Source organism: Scyliorhinus canicula, chromosome 2, assembly GCF_902713615.1.
Source record: "Scyliorhinus canicula chromosome 2, sScyCan1.1, whole genome shotgun sequence".
Lineage (NCBI taxonomy): Eukaryota > Metazoa > Chordata > Chondrichthyes > Carcharhiniformes > Scyliorhinidae > Scyliorhinus > Scyliorhinus canicula.
This window is the reverse complement of record NC_052147.1, coordinates 73,125,458-73,149,227: the sequence shown is the minus strand read 5'-3', so window position 1 is coordinate 73,149,227 and position 23,770 is coordinate 73,125,458. Positions and strand designations below refer to the sequence as shown.

Sequence of the window (23,770 nt, the reverse complement as noted above, 5' to 3'; positions counted from 1 at the left end):
GTAGTAGCGCCTTTCTAACTCTGTCATTTGCCTTTTAAACTTAATTCTGGTTGTCTTCATTATATTTCTTGTGTGCATTTGTTACTTGAAGATAATGCAGCATATATTAGAATAGATATGTGAGCGTTTTGCTTGGGGAATATTGGACAGACTCAGATTCTGCAGCAAAACTATATTGGTTTATAGAACTATAAATTGTGATTTCCTGCATTATAAGGATGATGGTCAGGAAGGATGATGACTGATCATTTCTTACTTCAACTGATCGAATGTTTTTTAAGCTCACAATTGAGTATTATAACCCTTTTATATTGTTATAATTATTTTTTCTTTAAAAAATGCTTCAGCCTTTCTAACAACTTTCCTGGACCATTCCAAATTCCTAACTACATTTGTTCTGATTTGAAAATAGGACAACTTGATTTTCACACTTACTTCAAGGAACTGTAGTGGCTAGCAGACAGGAAGAAGCCATTTATTTTATTGAGAGCTGTCAAATTATGCCCACTCAGCGCTTTCCTGAACAGCCCTACACATGTTTCCTACATTATTTTGACTGTTGCAGGCTATCTGGTGAAATAGAAGATACGTAATTCCTAAGGAATTACTGAAATGGTTTATTCCTCCTACTCCAGCCCATACTTCGCTCCCAACTCCTTAAATCCCGCAAACCGACCCCCAAGAAACAAATCTTTTTGTGTCCTAATTCCTTTCTCCTCCCAGATCTGAAAATTTCCATCCTATTCCCTGGCTCAAATCATTGGTTCCCCCGAATCGGCATTTCCCTTGACCTTGCCCCCAACCTAAATGCAGGCAAAACTGCCTCCAAATTCTCAACGAAGCTATTACTACCGGACTCCTTGAGTATTTCCCCAGGGCCGCCGGGAGCAGCACTGTTGCTCACGCCTTCAATCCTTACACCCCTACACAAACTCTCCTCCATTCTGACCTACTGGGAGTCAATCCTCTGACCCAGCTCCGTACCTTCTCCACAATCGCCGATTTGTTGCTTTTACTTTAAGTTTCTATTTTGGTGCCTTCACATTACCTTTTACTTTCAAGTTAGGCTACATGTTTTGATTCTCTTCATTCTAGTGCCAATGTGTGTTTAACTCGAGGTGCATTAACAGTACCACTATAATATTGTTGCAAAGAATTTTCAGCTACATTGTTAGAATTTGTGATGTAACTTTTTTTAATGAACAATTTTATTGAGGTATTTTTGGCATATAAAACAATGACATTGTATAGTACTGTACAAAAAGAAAAGCAAATAATGCATAGTACAAACCACAACTCCATTCTCGCAAGGACCTGCCTAAACCACCCCCTACTCTACTCTAGGCCCATCCCCCCCTCCCCCCGACGATTAATTCTCCACGAAGAAGTCAATGAATGGCTGCCACCTCCGGGCGAACCCCGATAGTGAACCTCTCAAGGGGAACTTACCTTTCTCTAGACCAAGAAAGCTCGCCATGTCCGATAGCCATACTTCGGTCTTCTGGGGCCTTGAGTCCTTCCATGCCAACAGTATTCACAATTTGTGATGTAACTTCAAGAGTTCGTGCCTGACCAGACTCCAGCGAAACAGGGTGAGACTTTTTAATGAACCAAACATTTAAGTTGAATTTTTATTCATTAGATGTCTGTGCCTCTGGCTAGGCCAGCGTTTATTGTTCATCCCTAATTGCCGTTGAAAAGGTTGTGATGAGCCACCTTTTTGAATCGCTGCAGTCCATATGTTGTAGAAGCACATACAGCGATGTTCAGAAGGGAGTTACAAGATGTTGACCCAGCAACAATGAAGGAACATTGATTATAGTTCCAAAGTGAAGATGGTATGTAATTTGAAGGGACACTTGCAGGTAGTGGTGTTCCCATGCATCTGCTGCCCATGTCCTTCTCAGTGCTGAAGATCATGGGTTTGGAAGGTGCTGCTGAAGGAGCCTTGGTGAGTTGCTGCAGTGAATCTTGTAGATGGTGAACCAACCTGTCACTACGTTGGTGCTGGATAGGGTGCCAATGTGGGCTGGTTTGTCCTGGGTGGCGTTAAGCATCTTGAGTATTGTTGGAGCTGCACTCATCCAGACAAGTAGAGAATATTCCATTACACTTCTGAATTATAGAATCTCTACAGCAGTGCAGAGGAGGCCATTCGGCCCATCGAGTCTGCATGACCCTCCGAAAGAACACTCTACCCAGGTCCACTCCCCCATCCACCCCAGCCTATGCCTGTAACCTAACCTGCACATCCCTGGACACCAAGCGGCAATTTAGCCTGGTCAATCCCCTAACCTGCGCATCTTTGGACTGTGGGATAAAACTGGAGCACCTGGAGCAAACTCACGCAAACACTGGGAAGTCCCACACACACAGTCAGCCAAGGCTGGAATCAAACCCTGGGGTCTGGTGCCATGAGGAAGCAGTGCTAACCACTGTGCCAGTCGTGCCTTGTGAGATGGTGGACAGGTTTTGAGGAGTGAGAAGATGAGTTACTCACCGCACAATTCCCATCCTTTGACCTGTACGTGTATATTTAGTTCCGTTTCTGGTCAGTGGTAACACTTTGAATGTTGACTGGGGGGCTTCAGCGATGGTAATGCAATTACATGTTGAGGGAAGGTGGTAAGATTCCCTCTTGTTGGGGGTGGTCATTGTTGCCTGGCACTTGTGTGACACAAATGTAACGTGCCATCTATCAGCCAAAGCCTGGATATTGTCCAGGTACTACTGCATGTGGACAAGGATACTTCAATATCTGAGGAGTCACATGGTGCTGAACACCATGCAAAATGAGCGAACATCCTCACTTCTGACCTTGTGATGGCCATTGATGATGCAACTGAAGATGTTGGCTCCTGAGAAACTCATGCAGCAATGTCACAGGACTAAGAATATTGATTTGCAACAATCACCGTCTCTTGATCTCTCTTTTGAGAGGGCAAATTGTTTCTTGGGGACAGGACTAGCAATTTTCTACATTGACAGGTAGAGTCTAGTGTTGTAGACTTACTGACCCAGTAGCCCTGTGCTTTGTCTTCAGGAGAATTGAAGTTCCAACTGGGCAATGTACTTGCAGCCTAGGTACTAGTCTTTTATGAGGAGAAGAGCTGAGCTTGTTTAATTTCCCTTATACCGTTGAAACACATTGCTGCATTTGCTTTGTATGCTTAAAATGTGGCTCAGTGGTAGCACATTCACCTTTGCACAACACTGTTGTAAACTCAAGTCCAAAATACTTCAGTCCAATGCAAAGGGAGTGCTGTACTGTTAAGAGGTCCAGTCCTTTAGAAAAAATACACAACTGAGCCCTATCCTCATTTTAAAGGTGGATGTAAAAGATTATATGGCATTATTTTGAAGAGATGAGGTGTTCACCCTGGTGTGTTCATAGAATCTACAGCACAGAAGGAGGCCATTCAGCCCATTGAGCCTGCACCAACGTTTGGAGCACCCTACTTAAGCCCCCACCCAACCTTTTGGACACTAAGGGGCAATTTAATATGGCCAATCCACCTAACCTGCCCATCTTTGGACTGGAAGGAAAGTGGAGCATCCGGTGGAAACCGACGCAGACATGGGAAGAAAGTGCAAACTCCACAGTCACCTGAGGCTGGAATTGAACCTGGGCCCCTGGAGCTGTGAGGTAGCAGTATTAATCACTGTGCCGCCCAAAATTCCTCTCGCTGTCTGCAATAGATAGCCAGACCATTTCAATATTTTCTCAGCTATTGGGTGTAATTTTCTCATTTTTTAACGAAGTGCCAACTCATTAGCATACTAAGATGGCCTTTATCCTTTGATCAAATTTAATAAAACAGATTATCTGTTAATTGTTATTTTATTGTTTGTGGACCTAACAGTGTGCAAATTGTCTGCTGGCAGTTCATACCATACAACTATCTCTACGTTTCCATGTTGGTTGTGAGATCCCGAGCTGAAAAATGCTATTTGAATGCCAATTTGTTTTATTTATTCATATTGTCCATACTCATTATATTTTGAAAACATTAATGGAACTTCAATTTAATTTCAGTTATGTCAATCTGACAATATTGCAGTTAGTAAACGTAGTATGTTACAGTCTGGAAGGTGAACCATCAGCCCGTTGTGCCAGCTCTTTGAAAGAACTGTCTGTTTCAGTCCTAAAGCTTGTCCCACAACCTTGCAAATTAGTTCTCATCAAATATATGCCCAATTGCATTTTTTGGAAAGTCCTTATGGAATTGGATGCCATCGTCCTTTCACGTACTGTGTTTCAGACCCTAACAACTCTGAAATAATTTCTCCTTGTTTCACCTCTAGTTCTTTTGCCAATTATTTTAAAACTGACTTCTTATGGATGGATTTGGCAGAGGAATCAGTTTCTCCCTACTTGCTCTATCAAAATCCTTCATAATTTTGATAATCTCCACAGTCTTCCCTTTCTTCCTTTAACCTTCCTGTGCTCAAAAGAATAATAATCCCAGAGGTGGCACAGTGATCAGCAGTGCCAGGGACCCGGGTTCAGTTCTGGCCTTGGGTGACTGTGTGGAGTTTGCACATTCTCTCTCTCTCCGTGTCTGCGTGGGTTTCCTCCGGGCGCTCCGGTTTCCTCCCACAGTCCAAAAATGGGCAGGTTAAATTGATTGGCCATGCTAAATTGCCCTTTAGTGTCCAAAGATGTACAGGTTAGGTGGGTTACGGGGTTGCAGGGATAGGGGAGGAGTGGGGTGCTCTTTCATAGAGTTGGTGCAGACTCAATGGGCTGCATGGTACTGTAGGAATTCTATGCATCTCTAATTTGAAATAAGTGAAATACTGAAATCTCTCATGCTTGTTATAGCTCATTGATATTCTCACCAAGGCCTTCCTAAAGTGTGGTGCCAATAATATGTGGAAGTTTAGCATTTCCTTATTAAGCCATATATCCGAAACGCTATCTTAGCTGCCTTATCAACTTACCCTGCCACCTTCAAGGATTTGTGAATATGCAGTTCCAGAGCCATCCACTCCCCTGCAACATAATGCTATTTGGATTATACTGACATGATATTTCTCCCAAAGTGCAGCACTTCACATTTATCTGCAATAAATTGCAACTGCTATGTGTCTGGAGATTTAACCTGTCCATGTCCTCCTAACATCTGTTACTATCCTGCTCAGAATTTACTATTCTACCATGTTTTGTATCATCAGCAACCTTTGAAATGATACTTCCCATATCAAGTCCAGGTTATTTATATGTAATAAGGAAATATATGGTTGTAATGCCAACCCCCACTGCATAATTTTCTACAATCTGAAAATGTTCATTCATGATTCAAATAACTGAAAGTCTCACCGCTCCCTAACTCTGTAAACTCATCCAACCCACATGGACATCGGGAATTCTGTTCTTCCAACTCCGACTTCCCATCTTGGTGGCCATGCCTTTAGCTGTCTGTGCCTTATGTTCTAAAATTTCTTCCATAATGTTCTGCACCCCTCATCTGATGGTTATTCAAAGCCTCCTTTTTGACCAATCGTTTGGTCGCCTGTTCTCTTTGGTTCTTTTTGTGTATTACATTCCTGTGAGGGGCATTGGAGAGCTTGACTATATTAACACTTTACATTTGTTGTACCTATACTGTATTGTGGTTTGGCCATCCTCCTTTTGGTGTGCAAGAAACTGTAACTTGAAATGCAAAGGGTAAGTTTTGGATAACTGGACTGATTGAAGAAGTGTGTGTTTTTTCTTGTTGATTGACTGCCCTAAAATGATACTTCCTGCACTCAATGTTACCACAGCCTTCATATACTATCATTTACGAATGCATATGCTTCTGTCCCCAAAACGCACTTATTGATATTTCTTTCTGTAATGCTTGGCTTTCAAATAGGGTAACTTTGGAATACATCCTTGATTGTCAACTGATATTAGAGTGGAAGAGATTAAAAATACAACAATGGCACTAGAACACTCCAGTATATCCCAGACCATTTCATTGACTTGTAAAAACAAGCTTAAAACGTTGCACAAGAACTTTTATCACAAGATAAAATAATGTAATAATTTAAGGGCCCTTCCTTTTAATTCCTCCGTTTGTATGTACCTGTTGTATTTGATTCATATTTGATTGCAGTTATTGTTATTAAACTTAATTGTGTTTAAATTTACAAATTTAGATATTAGGCAGCTATGGGCCAAATACTTTGGGTGTTTTTCTAAGAAAAAATTATTAATTTCAATTGGGTTGTGACTCTGGGTCAAGGGAGGCTGGAATTGACTTTGTATTAGCCCAAGGGGTCTTAACAATTCCTTGCAATGATGTGGAAATTGACCCCAAAGTTCATAGTTTTTAAAAACATGCTTTTGAGTTCAATCACTTTTTTCCTTTCTCCGCCTCCTCATTGTTTCATTCTCTCTCTCTCCTGTCATTTAAAAATGCACCTGGCTATTTGGCTCCTCTTGCATCTGCTTGATCATGTCAGCTAAAGCTAGAAGTGCTGTTCTGACATTTTTCTTAGTGTGATTTGGTTGATTTTTCTATTAATATGGCTCACTCTGTCACTGGCTTATACATGCTCACTGTCCATCTGTTCCTCTTGTGCGCAAGACCAACTACTGTCGGTACATAAGATACAGGTTAATATATCTAATAGGGATTTTAGAAGAACCTTTTTACCCAGAGAATGGTTAGAATGTCGAATTTGTTACCACAATAAATAATTGAGGTGAATTGCATGGATGGATTCAAGGGAAAACCAATAAGCACCTGACAAAGAAAAGAAAATAAGGATATGTTGATGGGGTTAGATTTTGAAAAAGGGTTGTAGGAGACTCGTGTAGAGCATAAAATCTGCCATGGATCTTTTGGGCCAAATCTTTGTGTTATAAATATTTGTAATACTTTGTAAAGTTTCAATCTTATTGTTGCAGGATAGGTATTCATGCCAGTGGCCCTGTGTGTCAAATTCCTGTTGAAGCATTTGATATCAGCAAAGGCCTTGACTAAAATGTCCAGAGAGCTCCTCTGACACTGTATAAGTTAGCTAACTTTGACTGATCTTGTGCACTAAGCAACATATATATCTGTTGGGAAGGCCATGGTGACAAGTTTTCCTCTTTGTCAATGTTTACTTTAACAGCTTTTAAGTTGCAAGCCCACATTTTTTCAACATATCTAGTCAATCTGAAGGTGTAACTAAGTAAGGAGGTGAATTACATTTTAAGATCCCGCATGATAGAAGTGTGTACTGCTGTGAGTACAGGGAATCTAAGACACTAAATGTCTGGAAAGGCACAAGCCACTAAACATCTGGAAAGGCACACAAACAGCATTCCAAGTAGGTCCTGCACTTAAAAATGAGCTGTTTGCCATAACTGTACACCAAATACAGAAATACAAAAAAAAATTTAAACTTCTCTTAATTGATGGAAACATTAAGTATTTAACTCTTAAAAGATTGTATAGCACAAAAAGTGATCACCAGGATTTATTTTGACTACAAATCAGTTCCAATTTTTATGTAATTCTCGGTATATAACCGGCTGGCTCTAGCCAGTTATGGTTTGATTATTTTCTGTTTGCTGTCTTAAGTTAGTCTGATAAGATTTAAGGAAGAGACTATTTACTTGGTTCCTGTCACGCATATCTTTTAAAATAACAAGTATTTAGATTGGGAGTGAATATGTTGTAACTTGAAACAATTTAGCTCACTGTATCACCAACACAAATGGCATTCTATGTGAATGTGATTTTTGTATGTTTCCTCTCCTCATTTTACTTGATCTACCTGCAATAGTTATTGCTGCCAACCACTCAATCTTTCCATTCCTCTTCTACATTACCCAGACAAGGAGAACTATTCTTGCTTGGTTCCACTCTCTCCTATCAAATGCCAAGGCACATCAATCAAAGTTTATTTTTTTACTTTCTAACCTGTTCAGTTTTAAGTCTCCCTCACATAAAGAAAGATTGTTGTGATTGGGGTCCAATTATCTCAGCCCGGGCCATTGCCCGATCCCCACTGTTAACATTCCTGTGGTTACCATTGACCAAAAACTTTGCTGGGCCAGCCATATGAATACTGTGGCTACAAAGACAGGTTAGAGATTGGAAATTCTGCAATGAGTAACTCGCCTCCTTACTCCAGAGCCCGACCGCCATCTACAAGGTACATGAGAAGGGTGATGAGTTGCCTGGATGAGTTCAGTTCCGGCAAATCTCAAGAAGCTTGACACTATCAAGAATAAAGCAGCCTGCCTGATCTGCACTCCTTCTATTACTGATACATAGGAGTGTCTACAAGATCGCAGCAACTTGTCAAGATTTCTTCGTCAGCACTTGCCAATCACCTCCTGTGACCTCTATCCTGAGAATAAGGGCTACAGCTGAAGGGAAGACAGCCACCAAAGTTCCCCTCCAAGTCACAGACCACCTTGACTTGGAAAAGCACTGTGGGTGCACTTGATTTATACAGATTGCAGTGGTTCAAGAAAGCAGCTATTACTTTTTCTTGAGGGCAATCGGGGCTGAGCAACAAATCTGGTCTTGCCAGCGACTTTTGCACCCCATGAATACATTTTTCAAAAAATCTCCTCTTGGCCCCATCTGCATCATCATTTATATGCTGCACCTTAGCAATATTTTTCATAGATTTATGGTTTTCTCCACTGAGTCAAACTTGAGCTAAACTGTAACTCAAGCATTTATGACGTATGATGGTTTACACCACTAGTACTAAATGTACAGTTGACTTCTGTTGGTTCCTTAAAAACTTTAGCATTAGTGGTGCAGTCACCTCAAAGAGGTGCATCTCTAACAGTGAAGTCTTCGAAGCAGATAGCCTACTGTAGTTCTTATTTTTATTATTAGGGCTAGTGAACTCATTAACCCTTTTTTAATATGTGTCTTTTGTGTTCTTAAGTAGACTTAATGCTTAGCTTACATGCTTTAAGAGCATGGGGAAGGGTGGAAGATCAGTAAAAATAGCCTAAGTTTTGTGGTAAGTGGCAACAAGCAATGCCAGTCATCCATTCATTACACAAACATTTTTGCACAGGAAATTGAGATTGTTGGAATCAAAGCAACATGATGCCTGATACAAGGAGTCTGGAACCTGTACAAGAACAGCAAGGAATGATGTGTCTCCTTAACTAATCCAATAGAGTAATTCAATGTAAGTTCTTGTATAGAATGCAAAATAGAGAGGGAAAGAAAGATGGCTATGAGAGAGAGATGATAAAAAATAAATAGAAAGTAATTGTTAAAAGTCCACAACAATAATTGGAATGTGGAGGAATGAGATTCCACACTGGTACAAAATGAAGCTTTGGTGGCAGAAGGATTGTTTGGTAATAACTAGGACTTGCGTTGCAATTTTAAAACAGAATGCTTGCACATGAATGGTGAGTCCTAACCTCTCTGGCATGTTTAATGACTATCATGGTAAGTCAACATCTGACATGTGGGAGTCTTGCAAACTTCAGTTGATTCGAATTGAGGACCGGCATGTACCTGTGAAGATGAATGATAAGTATGGCAAGTTTTAGGAACCTTGGATAATGAGTGATAATGTGAGCCTAGTCAAAAAGAGAAAGGAATCATTTGTAAGTCCAGAAGGCTGAGAACAGACAAAGCATCTCAAACAACGAAGAATCAGACTCCAGGAGGGAGATAAATCACTTGGTTGCATGGTGCACCGAAAACAACCTCTCTAAATGTTGGAAAGACCAAGGAACTGATCATCAACTTCAGGAAGCGCAGTACGATACACACTCCTGTCAGCAAAAATGGCTCAGAAGTGGAGATGGTCAATAGCTTTAAGTTCCTGGGGGTCACCATCACCAACAGTCTGTCCTGGTCCACTCCTGTTGATGCAACAGTCAAGAAAGCCCAACAATGTCTCTACTTCCTGCGGAAGCTAATGAAATTTGGTATGTCTGCATCGACTCTCACAAACTTCTACAGATGTGCGATAGAGAGCATCCCATCCGGTTCAGAAGCCTGAAGACTCGCACATCCAGTCATAGGAACAGCTTCTTACTCACAGCTACAAGACTCCTCAACGACTTCCCCTCGGACTGATCTGTTCCCTGTAAGCACATTATTCACGACTCCTTATGCTGCTCTTGCTTATGTATTTGCTTTGTTTGCCCCCTTGTTCCACACTGTAACCAAATTACTGTTTTGTCGATGTACCATTTGTCAATGTTCCCTGTTGATTATTCTTGTGTCTACTATGTATGTACTGTGTAAGTTCCTTGGTCGCAGAAAAATACTTTTCACTGTACTTCGGTACATGTGCCAATAAATCAAATCAAATCAAAGCCCTTGAAGAATATAAAGAAAGTAGGAAGAAACTTAAGCAAGGAGTCAGGAGAGCTAAAAGGTGTCATGAAAGTCGTTGGCAAACCAGATTAAGGAGAATCCCAAGACATTTTATACGTATATAAAGATCAAGAGGGTAGCCAGGGAACAGGTTGGCCCACTTAAAGACAGAGAAGGGAATCTGTGCGTGAAGCCAAAGGAAATGGGTGAGGTGCTTTACATCAGTATCAAAATGAATGGATGAACCTAGGGAAGGGTGTGTAGATATTCTAGGTCGTGTCAATATCAAAACGAGGAGGTGTTCGGCATTTTAAAAAGCAAACGTCCCCAGGGCCTGATGAGATCTACCCCAGAATACTGAGGGAGGCAAGGGAGGAAATTACTGGGGCTTTGATAGAAACCTTTGTATCCATGTTGGTTACAGGTGAGGTCCCAGAGGCCGGAAGAATAACCAATATTGTTCCTTTGTATATGAAGGGTAGCAGGGATAATCCAAGAAATTAGCGGCTGATGACCTTTCCATTAGTGGTAGGGAGATTATTGGAAAAGATTCTCAGTGGCAGGATTTACTAACATTTGGAAACAAATTGACTTGTTAGCGAGACAGCATGTTTTTGTTTTAGGAGGCGAGGTCGTGTTTCACTAACTTGATCGTGTTGTTTGAGGAAGTGACAAAGATGATTGATGAAGGATGGACAGTAAGTGTTGTCTATATGGACTCCATGGACCTGATAGAGGTCTACAAGATTGTGTGGTAAGGACAGAGTTAATAGTCAGATGCACTTTCCTAGGGTAGGATAGTTAAGTACTAGGAGACATAGGTTTAATGTGCATGGAGAAAAGTCTAGAATGTGAGAGGCAAGATTTTTACACAGAGGGTGGTAAATATATGGACCGCGCTGTCTGGGGAGGTGAGTGGGAGCAGGTACGATAGTGTCATTTAAGGGGCATCTAGATAAATATATGAATAGGGTGTGAATGGAAGGATAGGGACTCCGTGAGTCAGCATACGCTTTTAGTTTAGGCAGGTACTATGGTGGACGCAAACTTGGAGGGCCGAAGGGCCTGTTCCTGTGCTGTATTGTTCTTTGTTCAGTAAAGCCTTTGACAACTTCGCTCATGGCAGACTGGTACAAAAGGTGAAGTCACACGGGATCATCAGAGGTGAGCTGGCAAGATGGATACTTAACTGGCTCGGTCATAGAAGACTGAGGGAAGTGATGGAAGGGTGCTTTTCTGAATGCAAGGCTGTGACTCGTGGTATTGTGCAGGGACCTTTGTTCGCAGTATGTATAGGGAAATGTAGCTGGTCTGATTAGTAAGTTTGCGGACGACACAAAGATTGATAGAGTTGCAGATAGTGAAGAGGTTTGTCCGAGGATACAGCAGGATATAGATCTGTTGGAGACTTGGGTGGAGAAATGGCCGATGAAGTTTAATCCAGACAAATGTGAGACAATGCACTTTGGAAGTTCTAATACAGATGGGAATTGTATAATAAATGACAGAACCCTTAGGAATACTGCCAGGTAGAGTGATCTGGGCGTACAGGTCCACAGATTACTGAAAGTGGCAACGCAGGTGAATAAAATAGTCAAGAAGGCATATCATCAGTCGGGGCATTGGAAAATCATGCTGCAGCTGTGCCGAACCTTGGGTTACATTTTGAATATTGCGTACCATTCTGATCGCCACAATACCAGACGAATGTGAATGCTTTAGAGAGAGTACAGGTTTAACAGGATGTTGCCTGGTCGGGATGGTATTCCCTATAATGAGAGGTTGGATAAACTCGGATTGTTTTCACTGGAACAATGGGCGACCTGATAGAGGTTTATAAAATTCTGAGTGCAACAGACCGAGTGGATCGCCAGGTGCTTTTTCCCAGGGTGGGAAATGTAAATTACATGGGGGGCATAGGTTTAAGGTGCAAGGGGGATGTTTTAGAGGAGATGTGCGAGGCAAATGTTTTTGCAGAGGGTGCTGAGTGCCTGGAACGTGCTGCCGGGAGAGGTGGTAGAAGCAGATAGAATAGAAACGTTTAAGAGGCATCTTGTCGAATACATGAAGAGCATTTGAATAGAGGGATATGGACCGTGGAAGTGCAGAAGTGATATGCCTTCTTGACTATTTTATTCACCTGCGTTGCCACTTTCAGTAATCTGTGGACCTGTACGCCCAGATCACTCTACCTGGCAGTATTCCTAAGGGTTCTGTCATTTAGTTTAGACAGGCATCATGATCTGTGCAGGCTTGGAGGGCTGAAGGGCCTTTTGCTGTGCTGTACTGTTCTTTGTTCTTTATTAATTCTGTTTTTTGAAACTCTGGTTGTGCTTCCTATTATGAAAGAGGATGAAGGAAATATTATCGAACTCTTAAAAATAAGCTGAATGTATACTGAAAGCTGTGATTGACTTGCACTTGTATTTGTAACTAGACAAATTCCCAAAAAAATTTTAAAAGGTGTATTTTTGAAACATGGCATTGGAGGATTTGAAACAAGATTTTAAAATCAAGACCTTTTTGAATAGGTATGTTGGGTTCCCCCTATTTGAAAAGAAACCCAATGCTATACCTTTGTTGCATCTCGTTTAAAATCTGGACTTTTTCTGTTGAACAAAGAATATTAAGAAGGCTACTATAAGTCCCCAGGGCTGGCTCTTTATCAGGGAGCTGTTCCCAAGAGTTTCAAGAAGAAAACAATTATTTTCTCAACTTCTGGAATTTCAGACTTGATTGCACAAATCCCTTTGTCATCGACAAAAGCAGAGAAAATGAAATGAAAATTGCTTATTGTCACAAGTAGGCTTCAAATGAAGTACTGTGAAAAGCCCCTAGTCGCCTGTCGGGGGAGGCTGGTACGGGAATTGAACCGTGCTGCTGGCCTGCCTTGGTCTGCTTTAAAAGCCAGCTCTTTAGCCCTTGCTAAACCAGCCCCGTTAGTTTAGGAAGTGCAGACAAACTGATTCCCCCATCCTGAAGTATCACACAAGAAGGAAATTGAACCTCATTATGCCAGAATAAATTCTGTTAACTATCTCCTCTCTTCTAAGGAGAAATTATAGAATTTTGCCCAGAGGCATGGAAACTGGTTGTTAAGCTGCAGTTAACCACTAACAGATGAGGTCACATGACCCAAGTTTCTGCCCTTTTCATCTACTTTAACGTTGCATCTTTGAGCTTCACAGCCAGCCTGCTGTTCTTTACATTGAACTGCTGAGCCAAGAAGCAGGCTTCTCCTAATTTAACACAACTTGCCATCTCGCCTGGCTCTACGAACATAAAATACAGGAACAAGTATGCCACTTGGCCCTATGAGCCTGCACCTGACAACTTTAAATTCTTGTTAAGCAAAAGAATGAATCTACCTCTGCCCTAAAAAATATTCATGACCCCACTCCTTTCTGAGGCAGTGTTCCAAAGTTCCAAAACCCTCCCACACGTCAGAGATGATAATTGGTTTCTCTAAGGGCAACCCCAAATTTTAAAACTGTGCCCCCTCTGGTCTCTCCCACAAGAGGAAACCTCCTTTTCATGCCTACCTTGTCAAGAACATTCAGGATCATAAATACTTCAATCAAGTCACCCCTCGGTCTTCTAAACTACCCAGAAATCAACCCACTAATTCCTGATATCCTCTCAAAAGCCTCCAACACATTTACATCATTCCTTAAATAAGGGGAGCAAAACTGCACACTTATTCAAGATGTGGTCTTACCAATGCCCAGTATAACTAAGCATAATATCCTTACTTTTATGTTAAATTCCTCTCGTAACAAATGATAGCATCCCCTTAGCCTTATTGATTACATACTGTAAATGCATACTAATTTTGTGGCTCATGCACAGGCTCATGCACAAGAATACCAAGATCCCTCTGTACCTCAGAATTCTGAAACCATTCTCCATTTAAGTAATACTCTTGTTTCATTCTTTTTGCAAAAGTGAACAACGTCACACTTTTCAATATTACACTCCATCTGCCAGATGTTTTGCCCACTCACTCAAACCTATCGACAAATCAATCTATATCCATCTATAAAAAAACTAATTTGAAAAAAATGAAATGAAAAATGAAAATCGCTTATTGTCACGAGTAGGCTTCAATGAAATTACTGTGAAAAGCCCCTAGTCGCCACATTCCGGCGCCTGTTCGGGAAGGCTTGTACGGGAATTGAACCGTGCTGCTGGCCTGCCTTGGTCTGCTTTAAAAGCCAGCGATTTAGCCCAGTGTGCTAAACTAGCCCCATTTGTCTTCACATCATACTTTCCTGCTCAACTTTCTCTTGTCTGTAAATTTAGCTATCATGCCATCACTCATCTCATCTAAGTCATTGATGTAAAATGTAAATGGGAGACACTCAGCGCAGACCCCTGCGGGGACTCCACTCATCACATCCCGTCAATCGGACAAAGACCCCATGCATTCTCTGTTTTTTGCCAGCTCGCCAATTTTCTATCCATGCAAACTCAACACATTAACTTTTATCTTCCGCAATAACCTTTGATGTGGCACCTTATCAAATGCCTTCTGGAAATCCAAGTAAGTATGTCTACAGGCTCTCCTTTATCCACAGAACATGTTACTTCAACAAAGCCCGAATAAATTGTTTAAATATTTTTAAAATAAATGTTAGAGTACCCAATTCATTTTTCCAATTAGGGGCAATTTAGCGTGGCCAATTCACCTACCCTGCACATCTTTTGGGTTGTGGAGGCGAAACCCACGCAAACATGGGGAGAATGTGCAAACTCCACACGGACAGTGACCCAGAGCCGGGATTGAACCTGGGACCTCGACGCCATGAGGCTCAGTGCTACCGCTGCACCACCGTGCTGCCCTTATAAATTGTTTAAATATGATTACCCTTTCACAAAGCCATGCTGACTCTTCCTGATTACCTTTTTGAGTTTTTCTAAGTACCCAGCTATAACCTCGACTGACGTCAAGCTAACTGTTTCCTATTTTCTGCCTCCCTCCTTTGTTGAAGAATGGTTATATTTGCTACTTTCCAGTCTGATTGAACATTTCCAGAATTAAGGGACTTTTGAAAACTAACATCAATGCATCATCTATCTCACTAGCCATCTCTCTTGAGACCTGAAGATGACGTTCTTCATGACCCAGAGACTTGTTAGCCTGTAGCTCCATCAGTTTGCTCAGTACTGCTTCCCTAGTGATTTGTAATTACACCAACTTTCTCTTTTGTCTCCTGATTTACTGGAAAGAAAACTGGAATGTTTATTCTATCGTCTGTTCATAAGACGGATCCAGTTCTGCTGGAGAGTTCAAACCATTTTAACTCAATTTCTGCATTCCATACTTCATCTTGCGGGATCAACACCAACTGAAAAGTGAGGACAATGACTTTCCAGCTGAAGTCTTAACGCCTGAGCAAAATAATTCTTCACTGGACTCTGATTTTGGACCATGGAACTCGCGTGGTCTTTGTATTGTAAAGTTCCTTTTTTCTATTTGGTGATTCCAAGGAGGGTTTTACCTGCATACCAGAGTTGACTGCAACTTGGCAAGATGGTACACCAAGACCAAAGTGCATAACGTCTACGTTAGAAGTTCATTTGAGGTATTTTGTAGATCAGGTCTCTCAGGCCTGCAAGTAGTTTAGGCTGACAATCCACATGAGTTATGGGCCAGAAGGTAGAGATTCCACATTCCAACAAGATTGACAGCCTCACTCAGGAGATCATTGACAGCTTCACATACCTTGGATCAGCAATCACCTGTCCCTTGATGCCAAAATCAGCATCACGATTGCTCAGGCAGCAGCTGCCATATCAACATTTAGAAGGTGAATGTGGGCCACCAGCGAACTCGCTAAAAATACAAAGCTTTGTGTGCACCAGGCTTGTGTTCTCACCACCCTACTTTACAGTAGTGAAGTATGGATAACTTGTGCAAGCCAAGAAAAGCAGCTAAACAGCATCCACCTCCACTGCCTTCGATGAATATTGGGTATCTATTGGCAGGGCAGAGTTCTGAATATGAAGTGCATCAGCATGCAGGAATCCTCAGCTTTGTTCCTTTGATGTGCAGATGGCGGCGTTAGACTGGGGTGGGCACAATAAGAAGTCTTACAACACCAGGTTAAAATCCAACAGGTTTGTTTCGAATCGCTAGCTTTCGGAGCACAGCTCCTTCTTCCAGGTGAATGAAGGGGGTTCCAGAAACGCATATATAGACAAAAGTCAATGATGCAAGATGATACTTTGAATATGAGTCTTTGCAGGTAATTAAGTCTTTGAAGTTCCAGACGGAACGACTGGTGAAAGGGATAATCACAGGTTAAAGAGGTGTGAATTGTCTCAAGCCAGGGCAGTTGGCAGGATTTCGCAAGCCCAGGCCAGATGGTGGGGTTGAATATAATGAGACATGAATACAAAGTCCCGGTTGAGGCCGTACTCGTGTGCGGAACTTGGCGATCAGTTTCTGCTCGGCGATTCTACGTTGTCTCGCGTCCTGAAGGCCACCTTGGAGAACGCTTATTCGAAGATCAGAGGCTGAATGCCCTTGACTGCTGAAGTGTTCACCGAGTAGAAAGGAACATTCCTGCCTGGCGTTTGTCGCGCGATGGCCGTTCATCCGTTGTTGCAGCGTCTGCATGGTCTTGCCAATGTATCACGCCCCGGGACATCCTTTCCTGCAGCGTATGAGGTAGACAACATTGGCCAAGTCGCACGAGTATGTACCGAGTACCTGATGGGTGGTGTTCTCGCGTGTAATGGTGATACCCATGTCAATGATTGGCACGTCTTGCAGAAGTTGCCATGGCAGGGTTGTGTGGTGTGGTTGCTGTTCTCCTGAAGGCTGGGTAGTTTACTGCAAGCAATGGTCTGCAAACACCATTTTGAGTTGCGGGGGTGAGACCCATGCAGACACAGAGAATGTGCAAACTCCACATGGACAGTGACCCTGGACTGGGATCAATGGTCCTCAGTGCTGTGAGGCTGCAATGCTAACCACTGCGCCCCCGTGCCGTGTATGTTCATATTTAACTGTTGTTCTAATTCTATTCTGTTACTATTATTTTGCTGTTTAGCTAGTTGCTCCCATGTTTGAGTCGATACTGAGTTTGAAACTGCGTTATATTTATAAATCCCTTTTCTAATCTGTTTACATGTGCAATAAAGGCCCTCCCTTTAACTTTTTCCTAATTTTTGACTTAATTCCTAAACCTTTCATACTCTCTTGTCATTCGCACCATATTTATTAATTTTTTTATTTGTTTCAATTTGACCCTTTTTTAATTCGTCCATGATGTGTTATTTAGTGTTAATTTCTTGCTTTAATTTGAATAAAATGTTTATGATTTCATGGCCTTTAATACTGGAGGCATTGTACAAATATCACATACTCGCTGCAGGGTGGGAAATTGAAGTATGAAGGAAAGTTACCCTGCAGCTTATCTGCCAGCCTGTTCTAGCAGCGTTGGCAAGCCATGCACACTCCTGGCTGCCATTTTGTGTGACCTGTGGCGATGGGGCAATTGTGGAGAAAAGTGCATTTTCATGCCCTTGAAATTCAAAAGGAACCACAGATATGAAAATGTGCTCCATACTTATTACAGAAATCAAAATTTGTTGTCTTTTTTTTGGCTGCCCAAATCAACTTTAAAACAGTATTTTAAGATTTAAAGATACAGAAAGATTTACTGCCCTGACTGTTTTTACAATATTGAATGGATGTGAAATATATTTGTACCGCTGTGACATTTATTTGTAATAATGAGATTTGAAATTGGGGCTCCTGTCTCTGTATCTTGCGCATTAGCTTTTGCTTAAATCTGAACTGGAAATGCACATTTTCAAGATAGTACAGTAATTTTTGGTTGTTCCAAATTGGAAGTATGCATGATTAATATATCTTTGCTGTAAAAGTAAAAACATACTATTACGTGGCATAACTCATCTAAATTATACTATTGATTATCCTCATTCTTTTTCTTTTACTTGCAGAAAACTCTGAAGCAAATGATTTGAAGCCATTCTTTGATCAAACATATTCACACATATACTATGTTTTCTTTGAAAATTTTGTGACCATTGAAGCCAGCCTAAAGCAAAAAGGTAAGGATCAAACATTTTAAATTCTTGCAAAGATAAATGATTTTGACTAAGACTCATTTTTGGTAAGTAAGAAGAAAAATGATACACTGGTCTGTGAGTATTGTATATTGCTCTTAATGAGGACTGATCGTTATTTCCAAGTCCCTAAACCAAATATCTCATTTTCATTTTTTCTGTTTGCTAGTGCTTTGTGTTTTTGTATGTTTCTATGGAATTTTAATCTCTACATTCCTTGGATTTGTTTTCCTTGTTGTTTCCTTGTTTCTTTTATTTGATTCGAGTAAAATTGACGTGAATGTAAATTCTATGATGCGAACCTTGGCTTTGCTCTGCTTTTGTGGTTTTGTTTTGGATACAGCAAAATAATGTAAATGCAGTGAAGCTGGGGGAGGAGATGTTGGTGTTGTCAGTGGGCTGGATGCAATGGCCCATAACTTCTGATCTCTGCAGGGGATGGGGGAAGGCATTGTGGGGAGATACCCCCGAAGATGTGTTTGGTGTTCCTCCCCTGAAGTCCTCATGCTAAGACTCCACAGGAATAACCCAGGAAGTTCAAACTTGCGGTGAGCAATTACCCTGCACAACTTCGGAACCATCCAATGCTCCAATTTTCAATCTGAGACTTTGGATTGTTCTAATTCTCTTTAGAAACAGTAGTTACCTGGGAAATGTTAGGAGAATTAAAACCACTTTAACTCCTGGGTAACTATCATCCTGACACCGCCAACTACAATCTGAGTGGTGAAAAGAGGGTGTGGTGCGAGAGTGTTTGTGTCGTGCACAAGTGTTTATGACTGGTCGTGTGGCGCCTATTTCGCGGGGAAAAAGTGCGTCGACATGAGACTGTTTAGGGTTCCCTGGTTCACTTGGGAGGTCACTAGGGGTTCCGCGGCTCTGAAAGTTGGGGAGGATGCAAATAACATCCCAGAAATAATTCTGAATCAGGAATGGAAAGTGAGAGGAGAGAGGAGCTTAAACAATTACTGAAAAAATTATTAGAACTAAAAGCTGAGACGTTGCCAGGAACTGCGGCCTTCATCCTAGAGTCTTAAGGGAAATGACTGTTGAAATATTCAATGCACTAGTTTCAATTTTCCAAAATTCCTGAAATTCTGGAAAGATCTAGCTAGTCTGGTTGGAAAATAGCAAATGTGACTCCTGTTCAAGAAAGGAGGGAGACAGAAAGCAGGAAGCTTCAGGCCAATTAGATTAGCAACTGTCAGAAGGAAAATGCTAAAATATATTATTAAGGAGGTCCTGGGGGAGGGGAATTAAACATTCTCAGTGCAATACAGCAGTCAACATGGTTTGTGAAAAGGAAATCATGTTTGACTAATTTATTGGTTTTCTTTGAGGAAGTAGCAAGCAATGTGGATACTAATAATAATAGTAATAAAAGCAAATTACTGCAGATGCAGGAATCTGAAACCAAATAGAAAATGCTGGAAAATCACAGCAGGTTTGGCAGCATCTGTCGGGAGAGAAAAGTGCTAACGTTTCGAGTCCAGATGACCCTTTGTAATCTTTAAAGATAATAATCTTTATTGTCTCAAGTAGGCTTATGTTAACACTGCAGTGAAGTTACTGTGATAAGCCCCTAGTCGCCACATTCCAGCACTTGTTTGGGTACACAGAGGGAGAATTCAGAATGTCCAATTCGCCTAACAGCAGGTCTTTCGGGAATTGTAGGAGGAAACTGGAGCACCTGGAGGAAAGCCATGCAGACACAGGAAAACGTGCAGACTCCATACAGATAGTGACTCAAGCCAGGAATCGAACCTGGGACCCTGGAGCTGTGAAGCAAAGTGCTACCATGTTACCCAATGGGCAACCTGTGGATGTGCTAAACTTCAATTTCCAGGATGCATTTAATAAGATGTCATATCAAAGGTTGCTACACAAAGTAAGAGCACATGGGTTGGGGAGTAACGTATTAGCATGAATAGAAGATTAGTTAGCTAACAGGAAACAAGAGTTGACACAGATGGATCATTTTTGGGTTTGCAAGATGTGACAAGTGTCGTGCCACAGGGATCAGTGCTCAGACCTCAACTATTTACAATTTATTTAGTGACTTGGATGAAGGGACCAAATGTATAGTTGCTAAATTTGCTGATGACACAAAGGTAGGCAGCAAAGTAAGTCGTGAAGAGCAAATAACCTATGTCCCTTTGAGGACTCCTTAAGTTAGTGGGCAAAAATTGGCAGCTGGAGTATAATTTGGGAAAATGTGAATTTGTTTACTTTGGCAGGAAGAATAGAAAAACAGCATATTATTTAAATGTGGAGGGATTGCAAATCACTGAATGCAGAGTGAGCTGGATGTCCTGGTACACGAATCAAGGGAAGTTAGTTGCAGATACAGCAAATGGTTAGGAAGGCAAATGGAATATTGTTCATTGCATGGGCAATGGAATATAAAAGTAGGGACATTTTGCTACAGTTGTGCAGGGCATTGGTGAGACCACATCTGGAATAATACATACAGTTTTGGTCTTGTGATTTAAGAAAAGATATGAACGTGTTAGAATCAGTTCAAGAGGTTTGCTTCACTGATGCCTGGGTTGGTGGTGTAGAGGAAAGATTGGACATGCTGTGGCTGTAAACACTGGAGTTTACAAAATTGAGATATTATCTGATTGAAACATACAAGATCCTGATGGGGCCTGACAGGGTGGATGGTGAAAGGAAGTTTCCCCCTTGTGAGAGAGACTAAAACTCGGAGAAACAGTTTAAAAATAAGGGGTTATCCATTTAAGACAGCAATGAGAAGAATTTTTTCTGAGGTCCTTAATTTTGGATAAGTCTTCTCCGGAGAGATGTGGAGATAGGGTCAATGAATATTCTTGATAGGTTTTTGACTAACAAGGGCTTCAAAGCTTATTAGGGATAAGCTAAATATGGAATTGAGGCCAATCAGATCAGCCATGGTCTTATTGAATGGTGGAGCTAGCTCAAGGGGCTGAATGGCCTATCCCCTCCTCTAATTTGTGTGCTTGTACGGTTTTATCCTCCTGAACCCCAACTACCCTCGACCCACCCTACTGACCACTTGACACCCACCTTACCTTTGTCACCATTTCTTGTATTCTCCGAATGGTTGGGAGCTTTAAACTTCACTGTTTAATGGCAGCTAGTGTTTTAAAAGAAGATGTTGGCCTCCTTTTGTCTGTGTTTGACAGAAGGTCTCAAGAACTCACTGCACTGCACTTCTCCCATGGTCTGAGTTGGAAGGTTGGATGAAAAATGTGCAGCTGCATTCCAGTTCAAGTGAAAAAGAGCAGAGTGACATTGATTTCCACTCATTGGAAATGCTGGCCCAATTGTACAAATCGTATGTTGGAGTGTGAAGTGCAGTACTGAGACAACCAACATTCATGTTTGAGATTAGGTAGTTGAATCATTTTTTTTACTTGGGGGATTCTAACTAAGATAGTATCCTATGATGCTGTATTTTGCTGTTTGCAAGAACCAGCAGGCAAATTTATTGTCATGGATATTGAGGGAAGTTTATTTTTTTTTAATAAACAATTTTATTGAGGTAGTTTTTGGCTTTATAAACAGTTACAGATATCATCAGAAAGGAAGCAAAAAAGGCAAAAATGTGCAAACATCCACGTACTTTCAATACTTCCATCGTAACATATTGCACAAGCCCACTCCCCTCCCACCGGTACTACCCGCCATATTTTCCCTCCTACTCTACTCTACCCCCCCCCCCCCCCCCCCACCCCCCCCTCCCCCCACCCCCCTGCTGACGCTCACTCTCCCGCAAAGAAGTCAATAAATGGTTGCCACCTCCGGGTGAACCCCTGCACAGATCCCCTCAAGGCGAACTTAATTTTTTCCATCCCCAGGAAACTTGACATGTCCGCAAGCCACCACTCAGTCTTCGGGGGCTTTGAGTCCCTCCACGCCAATAATATTCATCGCCGGGCTATCAGGGAAGCAAAGGCCAACACATCGGCCTCTTTCTCCCCCTGGACGCCCGGGTCTTCCGAAACCCCAGAAATTGCCGCCCCTGGACTCATCACCACCCTTGTTTTTAGCACCTGGGACACGACCCCCGCAAATCCCTCCCAGTACCCCCTCAGCTCAGGGCATGCCCAAACCATGTGAACATGGTTCGCTGGTCCTCCCGCGCACCTGGCGCATTTGTCCTCTATCCCGAAAAATTTGCTCATCCGAGCCACCGTCATATGGGCCCGGTGAACGACCTTAAATTGGATCAGCCCGAGCCTAGCACATGTCGCGGTCGAGTTTACCCTACTCAGGGCCTCTGCCCACAGCCCATCCTCCATTTCCCCACCTAGCTCCTCCTCCCATTTAAGTTTCAGTTCCTCTGTCTGGGACCCTTCCTCCCTCATGAGCACCTTATATATACCCGAGACTCTGCCCTCCCCTTCTTCCCTCCTAGAGACTATTCTGTCGAGGATCCCCATTGGCGGGAGGCGCGGGAAAGATGGGACCTGTCTACGAACAAAGTCCCGCAACTGTAGGTATCTAAAATCATTTCCCCTTACCAACCCAAATTTCTCCTCCAAGCTCCTCAAACTCGCGAAGCTCCCTTCCAGGAACATATCACCCACCCTTCCCGCCCCTGCTCTCCGCCATACTCGGAACCCCCCATCCATACTGCCGGGGGCAAACCGATGGTTGTCGCAGATTGGCGCCCAGACAGACGCCCCCATCTCCCCCACATGCCTCCTCCACTGGCCCCATATCCGCAGGGTCGCCACCACTACCGGGCTGGTGGTGTACTTGGCCGGCGGTAGAGGAGCCGTGACCAGGGCTTCCAAACTGGAGCCCCTGCACGAAGCCGCCTCCACCCGCTCCCAAATAGACCCCGTACCCACCATCCACTTCCTTATCATAGTGATGTTGGCCGCCCAGTAATAATTGACCAGACTCGGCAAAGCCAGCCCTCCCTCGCTGCGGTTCCTCTCCAACATCGCCTTCTTCACCCACGGAGACTTTCCCGCCCAGACAAAGCTCATGATCAGCCCGAACTCTTTTGAAGAAGGACTGTGGGATAAAGATCGGGAGGCACTGAAAAATAAACAAAAATCGAGGGAGGATTGTCATCTTTACAGTCTGCACCCTCCCTGCCAGCGACAGCGGGAGTGCATCCCATCTCCGAAACTCTCCCTTCATTTGGAGGGAAGTTTATTTTGATTCACCTAAACCTGTAAAGATTTGTTGTCTTGGTACCATGAGTACATTGGGTAATAAATGGTTGACAGCTATTTATAATGTGTGCCTTCCTATGGTTTTAGCCCTATAAATTGTTTTGGTTTAAAATTCTTTGCTGGACAGGGTGATGCAGTGGTTAGCACTGTTGCCTCAATGTGCTGAGGACCCGGGTTCAATCCAGGCCCCAGGTCAGTGTC

General features: G+C 42.4%; 1 protein-coding gene across 1 annotated transcript in view; it reads left to right on the top strand.

The window, feature by feature from the left end:
• Nucleotides 1-807: 807 nt before the first annotated feature.
• Nucleotides 808-23,770, top strand: part of ralgapa1 (Ral GTPase activating protein catalytic subunit alpha 1) — a 338,673-nt gene continuing 315,710 nt past the window's right edge. The window contains 3 exon segments of the mRNA XM_038790243.1: nt 808-813; nt 1,562-1,592; nt 18,270-18,380. Of these exon segments, the coding sequence (XP_038646171.1) occupies nt 808-813; nt 1,562-1,592; nt 18,270-18,380 (148 nt within the window).